The 16594-nt window shown below is 39.6% G+C and overlaps 1 protein-coding gene across 1 annotated transcript; it reads left to right on the top strand.

Moving 5' to 3' along the window:
- The first annotated feature begins 6827 nt into the window (after positions 1-6827).
- Positions 6828-13037, top strand: LOC147918333 (GTPase IMAP family member 4-like). Its single transcript, XM_087432896.1, has 3 exons — positions 6828-6933; positions 8232-8303; positions 11238-13037. The coding sequence occupies exons 2-3, from the start codon at positions 8246-8248 to the stop codon at positions 12167-12169; spliced, it is 990 nt and encodes a 329-aa protein (XP_087289022.1). The 5' UTR covers positions 6828-6933; positions 8232-8245; the 3' UTR covers positions 12170-13037.
- Positions 13038-16594: the final 3557 nt, after the last annotated feature.

Below are 16594 nucleotides of genomic sequence, written 5' to 3'. Positions count from 1 at the left end.
AGTTACAAATATTATTTTCTAGCTTGTCATTCATATTTTACTTTGTTTTTATGTAGACGTGTATCACTATTATGTAGGCAAATTAATCAATAAAATTTATTTGTGTACTCTGGCTTTTGATTCATAGTTAGAAAGACCTTCCATATGTGTAGAGTATAGTGGAATACTTTTCTGTTTCCTTCTCAGACTTTTTTATTTCCCTTTTGCTAATATTTATTTTTTTATTGATGTTTTAATAGTTTTTAACATTGTGAAATTTTGGGTTGTACATTTTTGTTTGTCCATCACCATATATATGACTCCCTTCACCCCTTGTGCCCACCCCCCACCCCCATTGCCCCTGGTAAGATTTAAATCTTTAATTCATTTGTAATTTATCCTGGTGTTTATCAAGCATTTATTCTGCCTTTATTACATAAACTGTACTTCAGGTTACTAAATAAGTGAAGAGAGAAAGAATATCCTAATAGAAATACTCTAGTCACTAAATGAAAACGAAATGTTAGAATTCAATGTCACCATTTTGCAATACCTATTAGGTAGTGGATCTATACAATGATCATCAATGACTGCTAACATAAAAAGGTAGTTCATAGGTTGAAAAAAACGTGTCAAATTGTGAAGCAGAGACAGGAAATGCACAAAAGAGCAGAAGCTGTCGGAAACCAACCTGCACAGCCTTTGTGGCTGTGAGCTCCAAGAGGTGCCGAAATAGACCCCATCTCTGCACGGGAAGAGATACAGGTTCATGTTGTCAAAGGCCGTGGACGCAGGTAGTGTGCCCATTGGTGGCCTGTCTTCCAATCAATCTACCACGACAGATTATCCAAGTTACATCCAATTGTACCTAAACAGCTGCAGGTTTTCAGCTTTACTGAGTTTTAATTCACATAAAATAAATTTAATCATTTTCAGTGTACAGCTCGATGCATTTTGGTAATTTTACACAGCTGTATCACCACCACCCTAATCAAGATACACAACAGTTCCATCACCTAACAAATTTCCTCATGGCCTTTTGGAGTCCATCCCCTCCTCCAACTCCATGTCCCACGCAACCAGTAGTCTGCTTTCTGTCACGATAGATTTGCCTTTTCTAGAATTTCATATGAACGTCATCTACAAGATGTAGTCTTTCATGGTTGACATCTTTCACTTAGCGTTTCTTTTCAGAGTCCTCCATGCTATGGCATGTGTTATTTTTTGTTCATTTTCATTGCTGACTAGAATTCTATGGTATGTGCGTTAGTTTCCTGGGGATGTCATAACAAAGTACCACCAATTTGGTGAGTTACAACAACGGAAATTTATTCTCTCACAGTTCTGGAGGCTAGAAGCCCAAAATCAAGGTGTCTGCAGGGTCGTCCTCTCTCTGTGGGCTCTAGGGGAGAATCGTTCTTAGCTTCTTTCTTTTTCTTAGCTTCTGGTGTTGCCAGCAATCCTCGGTGTTCATTGACTTGTGGACCCATCACTCAGGGCTCTTCCTCTGTTGTCACATGGCATTCTCCTCTTCCTATAAGGACACTAGTCCTTATAAGACTAAGGGTCTACCCTGCTCCAGTATGACCTCACTTTAACTAATTATGTCTCCAAAGGCCCTATTTTCAAATAAGAACACATTCTGAGTTTCCAGGGGTTAAAAATTCAATGTATCTTTTTAGGGGACACAGTTTAATCCATAGCAGTATGGAGATACCAGAATTTGTTTCTTCATTCACCAATTGATGAACCTTTGGGTGTTTCCGGTTTGGGCTATTAAAATATTATAACAAATAAGCGTTCATATACAAGTCTATGTTTCTATTTCTCTTAAGGAAATAAAAGACCTAGGAGTGGGATTTGTACGGTTTAACTGGTTTGTATGTTTAACTGTATGAGATACTGTTTATTTTTTTCCAAAAATATAGTAGCCTTTCATATGTTTGTTTGCGATCTGTGAAAGCACGTCCTTGCCAACATTTGGTATTGTCAGTGTTTTCAGCTTTAGTCTTCCTCACAGGTGTGTAGTGGTATCTCATTAAGGTTTTCGTGTGCATTTCCCCAAAGATTAGTCAAGTTGAGCAATTTTCATGTGCTTATTGGCTATTTGTATATCTCCCTTTCATTAACATCATTTGACCATTTTGTTGTTGGGTTGTTTGTCTTTTTATTATTATTTTGTAGGAATTCTCCCTATGTTCTAGATACATGTTTTTGCTAGATATGTTTTGCAAATAGTTTCTCCCAGTTTGTGCCTTGCCTTTTCATTTTCTTAAGTGTGTCTTTAGAAGAGCAAAAGTTTGAATTTTGATAATGTCTATGTTTTCAGCTTTTTCATTTATATTTGGAACTTTTTTGTCCTATTTAAAAAATCTGTTTAACACAGTATCATCAAGATTTTCTTTATACTTTTTTCTGGAAGTAGAATAGTGTTAGCTCTTACATTTAAGCTTGAGTCCATTTTGATTTAATTTTTGTGTGTGATGTGAGATAAGGATTCAGGTTTATTATTTTCCATGCAGATATCTAGCAATTTCAATACAATTTGTTGAAAGCACTCTCTTTTCTTTCTGTTACTTTGGCACCTTTGTTGAAAATCAATTGATGGTTTACATAGGGGTGTGTTTCTGGACCCTCTGTTCTTTTCCATGGATCTCTGTTATCCCTTCACCAATCTAACATTGTCTAGATTATCACAGCTCTATAGTGAATCTTGATATTAGGTGTTGTAAGTCCTCCATATTTCACTCCTTCTTTTTGAAATTGTTTTGCCTATTCCATGTCTTCTGCCTTTCCATGCAAATTTTAAAATCAGCTTAGCAATTTCTTTTAAAATATTGTTAGGATTTTGGTTGGGATTCTACGGAACTCATAGATCAATTAGGGGAGGACTGCCACCTTAACATTACTGAGTGTTCCAATCCACAAACATTGCATTTTACTCAGGTCTTGATTTCCTTTTGCAATTTTCTGTGTATCGGTCATGCACATCTTTCATTAAATTTATTCTTAAATGTTTCGTTCTATTTTAAATTGTATTATTTTTAAAATGTAATTTTCCCATCGTTTATTGCTAGTGAATAAACATACAGTTGAATGTTATGTACTGACCTTGGATCCTGCAGCTGTGTAAATTCACTTCTTAGTTCTACCAGCTTTTTCATTGAGTCCTTAATATTTTCTACATACATGATCATGTCATCTGCAAATAAAGACAGTTTTACATCTTCCTGTCTAATCTTTATGCCTTTTATTTCTTTGTCTTGTCCTACTGCAATGGCTAGGGTCTCCAAGACAATATTGAAGAGACATCCTTGCCTGATGCCTAATGTCAGATCTAAAACACTTAGCCTGTCACTGTTAAGTACGATGTTAGAAATAGTTTTTTCCTAGGTGTCTTTAATCAGATTGAATAAGTTCCTTTCTAGTCCTAGCTTGATGAGAAGTTTAATCATGAATGGATGCTGTATTTTATCAAATGCTTTTTCTGGAATGATTAAAATGATTATAGATGCTCCTTGACTTACAATGGGGTTACATCCCAATATACTCATGGTAAGTTGAAAATATCCTAAGTTAAAAACGCATTTAGTACACTTAACCTACTGACCATCATAGTCTAGCCTAGCCTACCTTAAACGTGCTCATAACTCTTACATTAGCCTGCAGTTGGACAAAATTATCTAACAGAAAGCCTATTTTATAATAAAGTGTTAAATTCTTCATGTAATTTATTGAATACTGTACTGAAAGTGAAAAACAGAATGGTTGTGTGGGTCCAGCATGGTTGCGAGTGTATTGCCTGTTTACCCTCATGTTCACGTGGCTGACTAGGAGCTGCAGCTGCTGCCACTGCCCAGCATCACAAGAGAAGATCGTACCGCATTTCACTAGCCCAGGAAAATGTCAAAATTCAAGATTCTGGGCCGGCCCCGTGGCTTAGCAGTTAAGTGTGTGCGCTCCGCTACTGGCGGCCCGGGTTGGGATCCCAGGTGCGCACCGATGCACCACTTCTCCAGCCATGCTGAGGCCATGTCCCTCATACAGCAACTAGAAGGATATGCACCTATGACATACAACTGTCCACTGGGGCTTTGGGGAAAAAAAAGGAGGAGGATTAGCAATAGATGTTGCTCAGAGCCAGTCTTCCTCAGCAAAAAAAGAGGAGGATTAGCCCAGATCTTAGCTCAGGGCTGATCTTCCTCACAAAAAAAAAAAACAAAATTCAAGATTCTAAGTACAATTTCTGCTGAATGTGTATTGCTTTTGTACCATTGTAAAGTTGAAAAGTTGTGAGTTGAAACATCGTTAGTCAGGGACCATTTGTATATGTTTTCTTTGATCTATTGATGGTGAATTATGTTGATTATCAAATGTTAAACAAACTTTGCACACCTAGGATTGACCCCACTCAATGATGATATAGTATTTTTATGCATGTTGTTGGATTTCATTTGCTAATATTCTTTAAAGGATTTTTGTGTCTATTTTGATTAGGGATATTGGTCTGTGGTTCCTTTTCTCGTGATGTCTGCATCTGGTTTTGGTTTCATGGCATGTTTGGCCTCCTAAAACGAATTGGGATGTGTTCCCTTCTCTTCTATTTTCTGAGTTTGTGTTAGATTGATATCATATAATTTTTTCCTTAAATATTTAATGAAATTTACCGATGAATTAATTGTGCCCTGGAGTTTCATGAGAAAGTTTTAAATTACAATTTTAATTTTGAATGTGATATAGGGCTTTTCAAATTTTCTATTTCTTCTTGGGTCAGTTTTGCTACCTTGTGATTTTCAAGGAACTTGTCTATTTTGTCTATATAGTCAAATGTATTGGCATAAAGTTTTTCATTACAGTCCATTATTTCCCTTTGATGTCTGTAAGATTTGTACTGGTGTTCCCTCTTCCATTCCTGATGTTGGTAATTTGTGTATTTTTACTCTTTTTCTTCATGTTGGTAGAGGCTTGTCAATTTTCCTGGTTATTTTCAAAGAATCAGCTTTTGTTTTCATTTGTTTTCTTTATTGTTTTACTGTTTTCTATTTCAATGATTTCATCCCAGTATTATTTCCTTCATTCTCTTTACTTTAGGTCCAATTTTCTGTTCGTTTTCCAATTTTTAAATGTAATATCTCAGAAAATTATTTTTAGATTGTTTTTCATTTATAACATAAGCCTTTAAAGCTCTAATTTCTCTCAACACATTGCTTTATTTTGAAAGAATTTAGCCCAACCTGGGTGTCATTCCAAATGTAAGCCATAATAGAGAACTTTCCTATGAGAAGTGATCCCTGTAACTTAAATAAAGAATACCTAAGTAGTGGTCTGGGGATTTAATAGTACTTTAAATAACAACTATACTTTTCATCTGTCTCTGCTCCCACTCCCACAATTAAATAGAGATGACAAAAACCTTCTAGCTAGGTTTAAGCTATAGAAACAAAATATAATCCTCCCCTTTCTCTCTTTAAGTCACTCACTTCAGAAGCACAGCAACGTGGTCACACTCTGCCTATTCTTCTGACTCACTTTTGTTTTCCTGTCTCACGTAGGGACTGAGATGTCCTTGTTATTTAGGTTATATTGTTCTGGAATGTCATTTATCCTTACTGCTGCTGCATGATTTATTCCACTGCCTTGTCACCTATTTTAGAGTAGTTATCCTGTGCTTATATATTCAAGGCCAACCACACTCTATCTTCAGAGAAATTTATGTCCTTTCTTTTATCTCTCTTTAGAATTGTTAGCAGCTTGTATAATTACTGAAGTCCTACGCAACTCTAAATTGTCTCAGTTTTGGGCTATAATGGTAAATTGGGACCCCTTTTAGATGGGATCCACATCTCTGGAGAACTGGGCTCCTCTTTAAGATCCTCACAGTTTCCGTTTTCCTGGCAGATAGTGTCAGATGTCAAGGCTTAGATTATACCACGTCATTGTAGAACCATCTCACAGGGTGAATTTGGACCCTTCCTAAGTGGTCAAATGAAGATCATTTGCTCTTTCTTCTAGCAGGTGATTCAGAAGAGACACCCTGGAAATAACAGTTCTTGCTCTCTCTCCCACATCATTGGGAGAAAAGAGAGCAGGTGGTAGCTGCCTACACTGATACAAGCCTGAAGCACTGGGGGTAAATGTTGGGCTAGGAGGCCTGTTGTGCTGAAAAGTGGGTTCAGGGATCCATAGGTCTTTCAGAATAGTGGGAAACTCTCAGTTTTTTGTTTTAAAGTTGAAGCCTGTAGTTTATTTATTTATTTTTTATTATTTTTTAATTTTTTTTCCTTATTTGTGTGTGTGTGTGTGTGAGGAAGAGCAGCCCTAAGCTAACATCCATGCCAATCCTCCTCTTTTTGCTGAGGAAGACTGGCCCCGGGCTAACATCCGTGCCCATCTTCCTCTACTTTATATGGGACGCTTCCACAGCATAGCCTGACAAGCAGTGCATCGATGCGCGCCAGGGGTCTGGGCCCAGAATCTGAATCCAGGCCACCAGCAGTGGAGCGTGCACACTTCACCGCTATGCCATGGGGCCGACCCCCAACTCTCAGTTTTGACCCAGCAGTTTCTTCCAGAATTTCACAGCATGACTCATACTTCTTTCCTCCCTTGTAGAGTTTTTGTGTGGTCTAATATGGTAGCTACTAGGCAGGTGTGGCTATTTAACTTTAAATAATTAAAATGAAATAAAATTAAAAATCCAATTCTGCAATCACACTCATTACATTTCATGTGCTCAACAGCCCATGTGGCCAAAGGTTATTATATTGGACAGCACAAAACAACTCTGTCATTGCAGACAGTTCTATTAGTGTGCGAGATGAGAAGGTGGGCAGGTCTCTTGCATGAGCAAGTTTGAATGGCCCCTCCCCTCACTTCCTCTCTCCTCCTCTCTCAATATCCTGGCTTAGTATTGCCTTCAAAGTTAGAGGAGCCAGCAGGACCCAGATTTTCCAGGTAAGGGAACAGGGGTGTTTGTGGGTGGGGGCAGGGATGGAGGAAAATGTGTGATTTTGGGGGAGAAGGGACCTCTGCCCTGGGTCTATATCTGAAACCTCCTGGCTGACTTGCTCTCAGAATGTATTTCTCATTAGTTCCTGTTTCCCGTCTTTGCTGACTTTAGACTGTAATCTGTTTTCAAGGCTGAGCCTCACAAATGAATACCTCATTCAGGGGTCACTGCTCAGAGGATACTTGTACAAATAAATGATTCCTTTCACCATTTGTAGAATTTATAAATAAACTTGAAGCTTTCAGGAATAGAGTTGGGTGAGCAGGGGAGCTCTGTGGGGAACTTGGAGTTGTTCTCTCTGGAGAAGTGACAGAGAGCTAAGGGCTGAGGGCTGAGCAGGAATGAGCTGGGCAATGGATTGAAGATGAAGTGCTCCAGGGAGAGGGAACTGTTCCTCAAGGGTCTGGAAGTTGGAAGGAGCTCAGAGCTTCTGGGAACATTGAGGAGGCCAGTATGGTTAAAGCCTTTTGAGAGAGAGAGTTATTGATCATGCAGGGCCTTATGGAGCATCCAAGGATTTTCAATTATTTTCTTTAAAGCAATAGGAAGCCATTAAAGAATTTAAGCAAGACAAATAATCAAATTTTAGTTTTGAAAAGGCATCTGAGATGATCATTTGGGAGCTTGCTACATTGGAAACAAATGAGAGTGGGTTGGATTAACATGAAGATGAGGAGAAAAGGATAATTTTGTGGTTTTGGAAGTAGGACCAATAGGATTTAGTGATGGACTGATGAGCAGTGAGGAAAGAAGAGTTGTAGATGACCCCAAGATTCCACCTGAGCCACTGGCTGAGCGGTGATGCTATTTACTGAAACGGGGAATGAAGGAGGTGGAGCAGGTTGGGGGTGGAGGTCAAGGGTTCCGTTTCGGCTGAGTTCTGTTTGAGATGCCTGTGGAATTGCCAACTAGAGAAGTTGAGTGGGATATAAAAGTTCACAACTCTGAAGAGGGTCTAGGCTACAGACCACATTTAAATGGTGTGCAAACCAATAATTCATTGAATAGAGGGGGGAAGTGTGCACAGAACCAGTGCTGAGGAAGCACATGAAGCGTTTATGTTTGTGTAAAGAAAAAGGAACAATCTGAAAATGGAGAGTTGAGGAGAAGTGTTGGAAAGTAGGGGCAGAAAAATCTAGTAGCAAGTTAATGGAAAAATAGAAACTGTTGGCTACAGAAAGTTGAGGTTTCCAGTCACTCTCCATTCCCCTAAAATGACATAGTTATGTTTCTTTATCTACAGGAATTCAAAGTACAATGGCAGCCCAATACCGCAGTACGAGTTGCAACCCTGGCGAACCCAGGAACAGCCATGGTGAGAGGGTGTTCTGGGCGCCCCTGGCCAGGCAGGTTCCTCATGACCTGTCAGCCAGTCCCCATCTGAGCAAGAGCAAACTATTTCCAACCTCGTTTCTCATCTTTGCTTCATTCACCCTGTGCTTTCATTTCTCTTGACCCTCTCCACTTTCTCATCATGATGTAGCATAATTATGGCTAAGAAGAAGAGAGGTGAAACTATCCTGGTTGACCCCTTGCATAGTGAGGGTTCTTATGTCCTACTTCCTACAATGTGGACACACCAGAACAGCCTGGTGTAGCCTCTCTGGATGTTTTTCTGCTCCTCTTTTCAGCCTGGAAGATGACTGGGAAGGAGGAACGTGGGAGTAATTGATTCCTCATTCAGGTCCCTAATTTCCCTGCTCCTGGTGGCCTCACTATAACCAATAAATTCAAGAGACCGACTCATCTGGTTCTGTCACATAACCTCCCTCTACTCCCTTATCCATGGAAATCGACCACAGCAGTCGAGCTTTTGCTCATTTAGGAAACCACCCCACCATTTAGCCACCTAAAACCATTCAGCTGGCTCTCGATTTTGTGGGTTAGCTGGGCAGACCTTGAGTCTGCGTCAACTTTGCTAATCTCAGCCAGACTCACTCACACATCTGTGGTAAGCTAGTGGTTCAGGATGCAACTGGATAATCTTGGATAGCCTCATGGACATGTCTGGTAGTTAGCAGGCTCTTGAGTGGGCCAGAGTGACAGGGATAACTGGACCTTGTGTTCCTCATCCTCAAGGAGGATAGTCCAGGCCTCTTCACAGGGCAGTTGCAGGGTTCAGAAGAACAGAAAGAGAAGGCAAGCCACAATGCATCAGCATTTTCGGAGTCTCTGCTTGCATCATGTTTTTACTATCCTGTGGTCCAAAACAAGTCACATGGCCCACCCAGATTCAAGGGTTGGAGCAATAGACTCAGCATCTTCATGTGAGGAGCTGCAAATCCACATCCCAGCTACATGTGTCCAGAGATGAGAATAAATCATGGATGTATGTATAATCTCTCACATAGATCCTCAACCATATGCTATCAATGTTGGCAAAGGGTTGTGGTGTTGGAACCGGCCTTTGGTGCCTTTTTCTTTCACCTCTCATGATTTTCCTACTCCCTCTCTCTACAGCCAACCAGCGCCCTCAGGACAGCCTTAGGTTGCAGTCTTCCACATTGATGATAACTATAACAATCTGAACTCCCACCCACATTTTTCCTTACATAACCTTAGCCATCCTGTAGCCAATATTCTCAGCTTCTGGAAAATTACTTATCTCATTCCAGGATTCTGGTTATCAAATGTGGGAAACTCTAGGAATGGTTTTGCTAATCTCTGGATTAGCAAAAACTTTAGCACAAAGTGTGTAGGAGATGGGTATTAACTACAGACTTTGTGGAAGCTAGAGCGGGGGGTTCTACAACATCACTCTTCTATTTGATTGATATTTTTAAAAGATTGTTCCAATTACAGAATCGACTGAGGGGGAAAAATGGAAGTAGAGAGACCAGTCAGGAAATCACTGAGGCATGGGTGGTGATGGTAGCTTGGACTAGAATGATGGTCTTCAAGATGGAAAGAAGATGGATGGAGCCCAGAGAACTTGCTGATGGGTTGGAAATGGAAAATAAAAGAAAGAGAGGAATCAAGAGCAATTCCTAGATTTTTGGTCTGAGGAACTGAGTGAATGGTGATGATATCTCTGAAAAATAAAATGGAGTTAATAATATTGTCTGTAATGTTGTAAGTACGATAATGTATGCATTATCTCAAAGATGAAATAGATGATTATAATACAGGATTCCTGATGCAGGAACCACACTTATTCAAGGGCCGTGCTGGCAGTGTCTGCCTTCTTGGAGAAACAGGCTCTCAAATGTGGTCGTCAGTTGCCTTCCATCTGTTCCTAGTCTACACTTAACAAATCCTGAAGACTTCAACTTTATAGACACATTAAAGAAATCTGCAGACAATTACTGAATACAAATACAGAAATAGCCGTATAGATTATTTGGTGTTTAACTTAAGGCACAGATATTTAGAAAAGGTAGTTTCAGTTGATGTGCTATGCTGCTCTGAAATTAAATTTCAACTTTCCTAGAAAGTGGAATATGCTTAACCAATGAAACTAAGAAAGTATAACTTGACTGATGCTAATCTGTAGAAGTTTTTTTTCTTTCACTTATTATGTGTCAAGGGATTTTCTAATAACTCCAGAGAACTGTCAATATTTTCTGGCTATAATTCTTCAAGCTATTAATTTACAATATAAAAACTTCACTAAATTTCTGTCAATATATCTAGCGTTGCCTATTCTTGATTTGCTAAAGCTCAAGTCGTTAACTTTAAATGTTGTGTATTTTGTTCTGCTGTGGGTCATAATTCCTGAAAGGATGGTTGTGTATGTGAAATATAAAGGAACACTTTGTCTTCCTGCATGGGTAGCCCTTTTCTACCCTGCAAGGGTGAGATGAGCTGGATACCCACCTACCTGGCTTCTTAATGGGAAGAAGAAAATTCCATTTTGGATATAAATTAGGGGGAAACAATCTCCCACTGTGATGTCCCAGAGTCAGATTTCATGTTCCTTCCTGCATTATCCTACGAGGAATAGCTACCTGCAGTAGCTCAGAGTTCTCTTCTTGAACCGTTCTGTTTCCTCCTCTCTGGGCTACTTAGCTACAAAAGGTCAGAGTAAGAACCTCAAGGGAATCCTGAAAAGTACTTGAGCGTTCCCTAAGTACTGCAAGAGGAACATCAGGCCCAGAGGACCTTCTATAGACTCCCCATGAGGCAGAGGTAACTCAAGGGAGAGGAACCTAGTGGGCAATAGCTGAGGGCACTGGGGGGCGGGGACCCTGCGGGAGAAACATTCGGAGGTGGATCCTAACACTGTGGCTTTTGTTCCCTGATGTCCCAGGGCTTGGAAACCAAGACCTCAGAGACTCACAGCTGAGACTTGTCTTAGTGGGTAAGACTGGCGCAGGAAAAAGTGCAACAGGGAACAGCATCCTCGGAAAGAAAGTGTTTCGTTCCAGCATTGCAGCAACATCTATCACCAAGTCCTGTGAGAAAGGGAGCAGCACGTGGCACGGGAGAGAAATTGTTGTCGTGGATACACCTGGCATTTTTGACACCGAGGTACAGGATGCTGACACGTGCAAGGAGATAGCTCGCTGCATCCTCCTCACCTCCCCGGGGCCTCACGCTCTGCTCCTGGTGGTCCCACTGGGCCGTTACACGCCGGAAGAGCACAAGGCCACTGAGAACATCCTGAAAATGTTTGGGCACAGAGCTAGGAGATACATGATTCTCTTATTCACCCGGAAAGATGACTTGGATGGCACTGACTTCCATGATTATCTAGGAGAAGCTCCCGAAGGCCTTCAAGAGCTGATGGGCGAATTTGGTGATCATTACTGTGTGTTCAACAATAAGGCGAAGGGGGCTGAGCAGGAGGCCCAGAGGGCGCAGCTGCTGGCCCTGGTCCATCACATGGTGATGGAGAACAAAGGAGGATGCTACACTAATAAGATGTACCAAAGAGCAGAGGAGGAGATTCAGAAACAAATCCAAGCGGTGCAAGAATATTACAGAGCAGAGCTAGAGAGAGAGAAAGTGCTGATAAGAGAGGAGTATGAAGAGAAAATCAGAAAGCTGGAGGATAAACTGGAGCAGCACAAGAGAAAGGCACAAATGGAGAGGGAATTAGCAGAAAAGGAGGCTCTCTGTGCTTCACGGCAGCAAAATGCCAGAGATGAAGTTGAGAGTCGGAATGGGATGCTTGAATTTATTTTCAGAGCACTGAAGACTGCCTCCTTTGTTTTCTCATATCTGTTTAAGGAAGATTAAACTTAATGAAAACCTGTCTATAGTTCCTGCATATTTTCTGGGTGCCCCTGCCCCATATAACTCATTCACCAAAGTCAGAGCACGCTGCTTTCTGTCGCTCAGGACTAAGGAGTGCAGAAAAGTTCACTGTTGGCAGCTGGTAGATGTTGCATAGATTTAACAGAGAGGGACAAATTCTCAATTTGTGAAACTCCAAAGCAGAGAGTATTGATGCTCCCTACCTTGTGAATTCTTTCTCGGAGACACAGACAAAAGGAATGAAGGAGACCAAAGAAAATGGCCCTGAGTTCTCTCTGTTTCTCCTCTAGATTCTTTCCAGATTGGCAGATAATCGCCCCCTGGGGCTTGTTCTCACTTATTTTTGCCTTTAGGAGCACAGTGATCATCTTACCCAGACAGTTTGTTAGAAAGATCAGTTCTTTGCATTAGTTAATCTTGTAGATGGAGATGCTTATAGAACTCTTTCCAGATGAATATAAATTTGTTTAATTCCATTTTTACAGAAGGACTCAAATTGTTCCTTATCGTCTGCCCATTGAAGTGTTAAAAAAGAGTTGTCTGAAAATCGATCTCTCAGAACTCAATTAGGTGAAATGCCAGAAAGTGAGATAGACAGAGGTTCAACAGATAGGCTAACAATGTTCGGTATATTCAGATGTATCTGTAGAAACTCTGACCAACCTCAACGTCACCAATTTGCTGAGTAACCAGTTCTCTCCTTTTCCTGTCAAACTAACTGCTGACACCCCACCTCCATAACCCCACATCTTGATTACTTACTGCTTGGCAGTTCATCTGAACATTGCTGCCCCCACCCAGTTAAATTATTTGCATATTGTTACTATAATAAAACTTTTCTGTTCTCTCATATTTGTGTAAAATTGGAATCGTTTTTTGGTTGTTTTTTTTTTTAATACCACTTCTCTACTACTTCTAAGAACACAGGGATGGATTTCACTTTTTGGTAAAAGTTCAAGAGGATTTTTGAGCTAGTTTTGGTCTACCCTCAAGACATCTCTCCTCCTTTTCCCTGGAAGATTTGAACCACGTTCTCAACCCCTCTGCCAGTCGAAGACCACATTCTCCTTGGGTTCATTCCTTATGCGCTGATAGAAATTATGTGTAACCAGGTTTCTGAGACCTTGGTGATTTCCTGGTGCAAAAATTCCCTTTAATATTCGGACAAGAAGAGCTGAAGTCCCTATCCCTTTGCTACTTTTCTACAGGGTCCCCCTCACCTAATAATTTTTAGGATTTCCCAAAGCACATTTCCTTGTTCTAGCAACATGTCCTGGTGGGCATATGTGACTTACGCCAACTTGCTCTGCCATCTTGAAATTGGCTTCTCCTTGCCCCAAGCCATTTGCCCAAAATAGGACGTATACCTCTCTCTTATTTCCCCAAAACACAAATGAGATTAGACTATACGCTTAATAAAAGTTAGCAAAGGCTCTAGCGTAAGAGAAGCACCACACAGAGATGTTCACAATTCCTTTAGAAATAGTCACTCCGAGGGAGACAGATTCGGTTTCACTCTGCAGAATGTGGGTGCATTTTGTGTCTATTGTTTTCATCATTGGAGTTTTAGCTAAAGTTCTGAGATATAAATCTAACATCCTATTATATTAGAATCTTCTATAAGCAAAGAGCCACAGATGCCCCCAAAGAAAAGGTAAATACAGGTTTAATCTGAACAAAAGTTTTAACTGCAGTGGTTCTTTTTTTGTGTCAATCCATTCAATTATTCTTATCCTTGCATTCAGGTTAATGCTGTAGATGAGGCAAAGAAAAAGGCTCTGCTCTTGAGAAGCAGCGAGGAGATGAGAAACCCACATAAAATACCCTGAGAGCAATGCTTCCCATTCCTCTCCCAGAGCACAAGATCCTTTATAAATACTATGCATTGTGACTAATATAATAGGTGAATGAGGCATGTGGCATACTTCCTTCTCTCAAGTGCTTTGGGAGTCTATATCTATTCATCCATTCATTAACATTCATCGATTTTGCACTTCATTGTAGATTTTATACCAGACACTGAGAATCTAGACATAAGTAAAACCAAGTCCCTTTTGAGACTGGCTTCATTCACTTAGCAAAATGACTTTAAGAATCATCCAATTTGTGTGTATTAATAGCTTGTTCTCTTTTATTGCTGAGTAGTATTCCATCTTAGGGGCATACCACAGTTTATCACTTCTTCTTTACTTATTCTTAAGCCCCTGATTGATTTTTCTTGTCTAATTGCATTGGCTAAAACCTCCCTTCTAATGTTGAATAACAGTCGATGGGCATGCTTGCTTTGTTCCTGGGTATGCCTTCAGTGTTTCCCAGTTAAGTATGTGAGATACTGGACTATAGTAGTATATAAGATGTATTTGTATGTGCATACGTGTGTGTGTGTTTAATCACATTAAGCAAGTATCCGCCAATCACTATTTTCTTGAGAGTTTCTACCATGAATGATGATTGAATTTTGTCAAAGGCTTTTTTAAAGTTATCTATGGAAATAATCTTATGATTCTTTTTCCTTAAATCTATTCACAAGGTGAATGATATTAATAGATTTCCAGATATTTAACCAATTTTTCATTTCTGCTTTAAATTCCACTTGGTCATAATGTATCACGTTCTTAACATGGTGTTGAAATCTATTTGCTAATATTTTATTTAGTATTTTTGTATTGATATTCATGAAAGATGACAACACAAATAATCCATACACAATGTATAAATCAAAATTGGAGTGAGTTTATGATGAGCCAAGCCTGAAGACCATACAGCCCAGGAGAGTCCCTTCACAAAGCAATGGAGCACTCCAAATAAGTGGGGATGTACAAAGTGGTTATATACCATCAAAAAGCATGTATCACATATGATTGGAATGTTCCTTGTACAATTGTCACAAGATTGCTTTGCCAGCACAGCAATTTGGTGAACACAGCAGGTCAGTGGTTGCAAGGTGGGTGGTTACAAGGTGTGTGCAGCAGGTCAACAATCAATCTTCAGTTTGCTGAGAGATACTTATCCTTAAGGAAATGCTGATGTGGGGGAAGTTACATCCTTATCTTTAAGGGCTTTGTTATTGTCTTTGGGACATAGTAAGTACCTAAAGCAGATATACAAAGCATGCTCAACAGGCCACGTCAGACCCTTTTGGTAAAACAAGGTCAGGCCACATTAGTTTTAACCCAAGTGTCTTCCGCATATACTCCAGTAGATCCTATGGCTTGTCATTTGTTTATCAGTCTATAGTTTTCTCTTTTTATACTCTTTTCCTCAGGCTTAGGTATCAAGGTGATACTTGTTTTGAAAAAGCAATTAGGAAATTTCCCTTCATTTCAATGCACTGGGACTATCTGGACTTTGAAGGTTTGGAAGAATTTTCATGCAAAACAATCTAGTCCTAGTGCTCACTTTGTGTTGCAGTTTCTTAATAGCTTTCTCTATTTCTTCCATGTAAATTGGTCTATTTAAATTTTTTTTCTCTAATGCAGAAAATTTTGGTAATCTGTGTTTCCCTAAGAAATTATCCATTTTATCTAGGTTTTCAGATTTATTTGCAAAGAAGTTTAAATTTCTGAAATTTCTTGTATTTCAGTGGTTATTTCCTCTTGTCATATTGAATATTTTATTTGTGCTCTTTTCTCTTTTTTCTTGAATAAATTAATTAGTAGTTTGTCTATTTTAATTTTTTTAAATAAAACAGGATTTTGATTTGTTAATTAAGTCTAATGTTTTTTATTCTCTACTACACTCATTTTTCCCTTCCATACTCGTGCTTTCTATTGGTTTACTTTATTGTACTTTTCCTAGTTTTTTTGAAGTGAGAATTTAATTTATTTGTTCATTGAAAAAGTCTTTGGTGCAATGCATTTTCCTCTCATCATTTATTTATTTATTTTTTTGTGAGGAAGATCAGCCCTGAACTAACATCTGTGCTAATCCTCTTCTTTTTGCTGAGGAAGACCAGCTCTGAGCTAACATCTATTGCCAATCCTCCTCCTTTTTTTTTCCCCCAAAGCCCCAGTAGATAGTTGTATGTCATAGCTGCACATCCTTCTAGTTGCTGTATGTGGGACATGGCCTCAGCATGGCCGGAGAAGCGGTGCATCGGTGTGCACGCAGGATCTGAACCCAGGCCGTCAGCAGCAGAGCGTGCACACTTAACCACTAAGCCACGGGGCCGGCCCCCCTCTCATCATTTCTTTAAATGAATTCTATAGCTTCTGAAATTTAGTTTTTTCATTATTAAGACTTCTAAGAAGTTCTAAAGTCTCAGTTTATATTTTTCTTTTCAACAAGAGTTGTTTAATAGAAGGTATTTTATTTTCCAGATGGAAGGACTATTTTTCAAAAGTAATTTCTGGTTTTATTGCATTGTGATCAGAAAGTGTTGTTTGTAATATTTCTACTTTATAGAAC

This window comes from Ceratotherium simum, chromosome 1, assembly GCF_057802395.1.
Source record: "Ceratotherium simum simum isolate JZ-2026a chromosome 1, ASM5780239v1, whole genome shotgun sequence".
Classification (NCBI taxonomy): Eukaryota; Metazoa; Chordata; class Mammalia; order Perissodactyla; family Rhinocerotidae; genus Ceratotherium; species Ceratotherium simum.
The sequence above is the reverse complement of the archived record's forward strand: the minus strand, read 5'-3'. Positions and strand labels throughout refer to the sequence as shown.

Coding starts and splice junctions, on each gene's coding strand:
- LOC147918333 (XM_087432896.1), top strand. CDS start 8,246: ATGGCAGCCCAATACCGCAGTACGAGTTGCAACCCTGGCGAACCCAGG. Junction 8,304..11,237: donor CGAACCCAGGAACAGCCATG/GTGAGAGGGTGT, acceptor CTGATGTCCCAG/GGCTTGGAAACCAAGACCTC.